The 5,973-nt window shown below is 41.7% G+C and overlaps 1 protein-coding gene across 1 annotated transcript in view; it reads left to right on the top strand.

Annotated features, from left to right (window-relative positions):
* The window catches only part of STEEP1 (STING1 ER exit protein 1), a 28,055-nt gene that overhangs the window by 16,849 nt on the left and 5,233 nt on the right, over nucleotides 1-5,973 (top strand). Inside the window, exons 3-5 of the mRNA XM_006168261.2 lie at nucleotides 318-359; nucleotides 2,833-2,971; nucleotides 5,396-5,485. Of these exons, the coding sequence (XP_006168323.1) occupies nucleotides 318-359; nucleotides 2,833-2,971; nucleotides 5,396-5,485 (271 nt within the window). The remainder of the gene's footprint in view (nucleotides 1-317; nucleotides 360-2,832; nucleotides 2,972-5,395; nucleotides 5,486-5,973) is intronic.

Consider the following 5,973-nt stretch of genomic DNA (forward strand, 5'->3'; position numbering starts at 1 on the left):
GACTTGAACTGCATTTGGCCATGTGGGAGTCCAGCGCCTCAACTACCACACTATCTGCTGGCCCCACCCAGTCTTTTTACGTATTTTTTTAATTTAACTTTATTTATTTGCTGATTTATTTATTAATTTTAATTTGACCAGAGAAAGAAAGAGAGAGAGAGAGAGAGAGAGAGAGAGAGAAAATGAAAAAGCAAAGCAAGCCGCCCGGTTTAGGGCTTGAACCGCAGTCGGCCATGTGGAAGTCCATCACCCTTAACCACCACGCCACCTGCCAGTCCCAGTCTCTTTACTTTTTAACTTCTATTTTTTTTATGCAGGCCTGAAGGCATTGAACGGCAGTACAGAAAGAAGTGTGCAAAGTAAGTATTAACTGTGTGGGTTCCTCCAAGTACTCGCAAGTAGAGACATAATGTGTTAGAAAATAATTATTTCAATATAGTTCTCTTTTATGTCTTTATCCTTATAATCTCAACTGCCTTCAAGCTTCAGCTACAAAAATACCAATACGCTCCCCAAAAAGTCTAACCAGTTTCATCCCTGCCCAGCTGTCCACAAAATGAGTTTTTAACATAGTATACTTTTTTTTATTTTAGTTTTTTCCCATAGGGTGCATGTGCTTGCTGGAGAGAGACAGAGAGAGAGAGAGACAGAGAGAGAGAGAGAGAAAGTGAGAAATCACTTTTCACGGCAGATAGCCATGCCATAATTCCTTCTACTCCACTCTTTTCTTGGGATTTTTGGGCATGCACACACATGCACCCAGCATGATTTTGAAGTCACCAGGTCTGGGACTTGAACTGTGGTTGGCCATGTAGGAGTCCATCACCCTAATAACCATGCTACCTGCTGGTCCCAATAACTTTGTATAACTTTTTAAAAATGGAGATGTAATTTATAACAATATCAGATTGGCCCATTTTGTGTATCCATTTCCATGAGTTTTTTTAAAGAATTATTGTATTTGTTATTATTATTATTATTATTACATGCGTTTTGCCAGAGAAAGAAAGACAGAGAGAAAGCAAGACGCCATGTTCAGGACTCGAACTCTGGTTGGCCATTTGGGAATTCTAGCGAGTTCACCACCACACCACCTGCTGGCCCCCACTTCCATGAGTTTTGACAGAAGTATATAGTTGTGCGCCACCACTGTCATCATGATATAAAAGTATTTCTAGCACCTCGCTGTGCCCTTTGCAGTGGGCCCCCTTCTTCTACCCTGCTCCCCAGGCAGGCAGGGAGTTGCTTTCTGTCATGGCAGTTTTGCCTTTCCTAAAACTTATGTTAGTGCTACAATATGTCTCCTACTAGAAACAATATGTATCTTCGGACCTGGTTTCTTTCACTTAGTGTAATGCTTTTGAGATTCATCTGGGTTGTTACATGAATTAATCATCCTTTCCTCTTTATTGCTAAGTAATATTCCATTGGGCCACAGTTTGTTCACCTATTCAACCATTGAAAAGCATTTGAGTTGTTTCTGGTTTGGGCTCTTACCAATAAAGGTATGAACATTTGAGTGTAAATCTTGGTGGGAACAACGTATTTTCTCTTTAAGTGGGATTGCAGGGTCATACGGTAAATGTTACATGTGTAATTTAATCCAGACTTATTTATAGAGCCAGTTATAAGACTATTGACCTAAGATTCTTGGTTTAGACAATATTACTTAAAGCAAATGTAATTATTCCCAGCATTAGGCTGTTAATAGTGAGAATATTAAACTATAATAAGGGGGCCGGCAGGTGGCATGGTGGTTAGGGGCAATGGACTCTCACATGGTCGACCGCTGTTTGAGTCCCAGACCTGGTGGCTTGTTTTCTCATTCTCTCTCTTTCTCCCTTTCCGGTCAAATTAAAACAAACAAATAAACGAAGTTGAATAAAATAATTCTTCAAAAAAACCCTTTAAGTACAATCTTGATGTAACTTTGCTCTTAGAGGACACAGACAAGAATTAAAGCAGAGGGAAACGGATAAGACATTTTTTTTTCCTGGTTACATTAGATTGATTAAGCTGGTTATATTATATCATAGACATCTACTTTATTTAGCTCAAAAAGTATAATGGCCAGCCAAAGAAAGTGGCGATGACTATGGGGGTTAGTTTGCCTACCACTGTAGTAGAGCAGTTAACACTGTGAAGACAAAACAAAACAAAACAAAATAGACAAAACATGCAAGGTAGTTACTCAGATGCCTGAGAATAGCAGGGGTTTTTTTGTTTTCTTTACTTCTTGTTTTGAGAGGTTTTTGCTAAAGGGTGTGTGCGCTTGCCACACAGACAGAGAGAGATGGAGAGACAGAAAGCGAGAAATCACCCCCTGGGGGGATGGCTCCCTTCTCCTCCATTCTCCTCTTGGGATCTTGGGCGCACACGCACACCTGCCCAGCGTGAGTTTTAAGCCACCGGGTCCGGGACTTGAACTGCGGTCAACTACATGGGAGTCCAGCAACATAGCCATTATGCTAACTGCTGGTCCTAAGAATAGCAGTTTTGACTGGAAAGCAATCAGTAACATGAGCCAGCATGTCCCAAACTTGTCTAATGAGAAGAATCACTTGGGGTACTGATTAAAGTGACAGATTCCCAGCCTCCCCAACCCCTAGATTTGCTGAATCAGTACCTTCTGAGGCAAGACCTAGGAAGCTGATCAGCAGTTTTACAAGCATCTAAGTGATCCTTACCGAGTAGTTTTGGGAATACTGAGAAAAGCTAATCATGAGCTTATCTACAAACAAAAAATATTCCCAGAGTCTAAGCATACTTTGTGAAGTGCTGTTGGGGGTTTAGATTCTGGGGTCTCCCAGAGATTCACTGTGCTCTTTGCAGGTGTGGACTACCACTGTTCTACCAGTCTCAGCCGAAGAATGCCCCCGTGACCTTCATTGTGGATGGAGCAGTCGTCAAGTTTGGCCAGGGTTTTGGTAAAACCAATATATATACTCAAAAACAAGAGCCTCCTAAGAAGGTAATCTATCGTCTAAGGAGGCAGACTGCTTAAAATAGCTATTGATTTAGTCCCAGATTTTAAAATAAGATTATAGTGTATGAGAAAGTGCCCTTTATGGATGCATTCTTTGTTAAAATGATGCCATTTTTGTGTACAAGTTGATTATCCCTTATCTGAAATACTTAGGACCAGAATTGTTCTGGATTTCAGATTTTGGGTTTTGTTTTTTTTTTTTGACATTAGACTATTTGCATATTTGTTATAGGCTATTTTAGGGATGAGACCCAAATCTGAACACACAATTCATTTATATTTCATATACTTATATATGTAACCTGAAGGTATTGGTATTAATCTATAGTAATTGTGTGTTGCAGCAGTTTGACTGCAGTCTGTCACATGAAGTCAGTTGTAGAATTTTCCACTTGGGGTATCATGTGTGTTTTAAAAAGTTTCAGATTTTGGAATGCTTTGGATTTTGGTTCTTTGGATTATGGATGCTCAATCTCTATAATGAGATGTTGCAGAATTCTAACACCTGTTATGTGTTCTTTTTTCTTTCCTATAATGGCCTTGTAAGAGTAGATATTGTATGGTTTTTATTTATATTTATTCATTTCACAATTTCTTATTCCAGTGTGAACAATTAAAAATGGAATTAATTAGGCTAATTTCAAAATATACTTTAAAAACCATTGATGGCAGGGCTACTCAAGAGAAGCCAGATCCCACAGGGTAACTGTGGTTTGAATCTCTAACCCAGTCTGAAACACCCTGGGCATGTGTGCAAGTGCCCAGGCTGAAGGACTGGAGGAAGGGGATTGTGGCGTGACCAGACCCTGTGGAGGGTGCTTGTTTCTTTCTCTCTCCCACTCTCTCTCTCCCCCTGGCCCCCTTTTCTCTCTTTCTCACTCTCATGTATACACACATGCATTCTATCATGAATGAAAAGCAAAACCAAACCAAACCCTTGATGGCAAACGTTAGAAATATATAATGCAGGGTGGCTCTGTATTGCACTGGTAATGCACTCTCAAGAGAAGCTGGATATCTGGGCCAGCCCATGGGAGCAGCCCAAGGGAGCTGGATCCCATATGGCTGATGCCCAGTTCAAGTCCCAGAACCAGTGGCTTGAAAAACACACCAGGCAGGCGTGCCTGTATGCCCCAAATCTCAAAAGTAGGGAGAAATGGAGGAGAAGGGATTGTAGTATATCCATGCACTGTGAATAGTGCTTTCCCTCTGTCCCTCTGTCTCTCTTGGGTAAGCATGTGTGCCATTTGGCAAATTTAAAGAAAGGAAGGAAGAAAAGGAAAGGAAAGGAAAGGAAGGAAAGAAGGAAAGAAAGGAAGACATTAAAGGAAGGAAGGAAGGAAAGAAAAGGAAAAGAAAGTAAGAAAGAGGAGCCGGATCTCACATGGTTACCATGGTTCAAATCTCTGGCCCAGTCTGCCTGAAACACACAGGGCACACACCTGAGTGCCAAGGGTCAATGGGCTGGAGCACTGAAGGAAGGGAATCATGGCATGATCGGACCGCATGTGGAGGGTGTTTCTCCCTCTCTCGTGCTTGTGCCTACTATCTTGAATTTTTAATAAGACAAAACCTTTGGGACCAGCAGTTAGCATATTGGCTATGTCGCTGGGCTCCCACATAATCAACCCCGGTTCATGTCCCGGACCTGGTGGCTTAAACTCACGCCGGGCGCGTGTGCGTGCATGCCCAAGATCCCGAGAGGAGAATGGAGGAGAGAGGATTGTAGCGTGGCCATCCCCCTGGGGGGTGACTTCTCTCTTTCTGTCTCTCTGTCTCTCTCTGTCTGTCTGGCAAGCACACGCGCCCTATAGCAAAAAACAAAACAAAACAACAAAAACAAAACCAAAAAAACCTCTAAAAAAAAAAAGAAAAAAAAAGAAAAAACCTTTGATGACACATGTTAGAAAAATATAAAGGCCAGCTCCATGGCACAACAGTAACGTACTCCTCAAGAGAAGCTGGATCCCACATGGCTACCACAGTTCGAATTGCTGGCCTAGTCAGCCTGAAACATGCTGGGCATGTACGCAAGTGCCCCAAATCCAATGGACTGGAGGAAGGGGGATCACAGCATGACCACAGGGTGCTCATCTCTTTCTCTCTCTCTCTCTCTCTTTCTTTCCCTCTGTCTCCCTTTCTCACTCTCTCTCTGTCTCTCACGCACACACATTCTATTATGTATAAAGAAAAAATTGAAAAATGGAAAAAATTTTCAAAAGAAAAGGAAAAATTTTAAATTCAAAAACAAAAAGGAAAAGAAAGATATAATGAAAATAAAACACTGGCACTTTTTGAATGGCCAGTATGCCCCAAAGAGGTAGGTGTCTCTGGCAGACACACACACTCGCTCAAGGCTCCTGGATCCTCCTGTGGTGAACTAGACTGACTCCTCTTCCTGCCGCTAAGGTGATGATGACCAAACGGACTAAAGACATGGGCAAGTTCAGCTCTGTTACTGTGTCTACCATTGATGAAGAGGAAGAAGAGATTGAAGCTGTAAGTGCTTCTGCTGTCAAGGGAATTGGAATTGAGGGGGTGGGGGAGGAATGGGGACTCTGGAGCTTAGAGGCTCCCATGGCAAAAGAACCAGAGACTTTGCTTCTGGATTTTATTCTGCTAGTAAGAAACAATATGACACTGAACTAGTGCCTGTTTCCCTGGATCTCGGGGACATCTGTAAGATGAGAATGAAGTAATTGGATGAGATCGATGAGGTTTTTTTACATTGTTTTTTGGAGATGCCATAGAGGGCAAAGCCCTCATCACTCTTCAATTTCAAAACTACTGGACTACTAAATGATTTCAGGTCCCTTCCAGTCTGGCTCTGATGGTTATGAGTTGGTCCTTAGCAGTAGCAGCAATTATCTGTATGGTACTTTAGTATATAATGATGTTTACAGAGAGATGTTATCTATTATTTTAAAAATGATTTTGGTTGAAACCTGAACTCTCCTGGATTATTGAAAAGTTGAGTTGAAAGAGTG

Source organism: Tupaia chinensis, unplaced genomic scaffold (genome assembly GCF_000334495.1).
Source record: "Tupaia chinensis unplaced genomic scaffold, TupChi_1.0 Scaffold145659_1, whole genome shotgun sequence".
Taxonomy (NCBI): domain Eukaryota; kingdom Metazoa; phylum Chordata; class Mammalia; order Scandentia; family Tupaiidae; genus Tupaia; species Tupaia belangeri.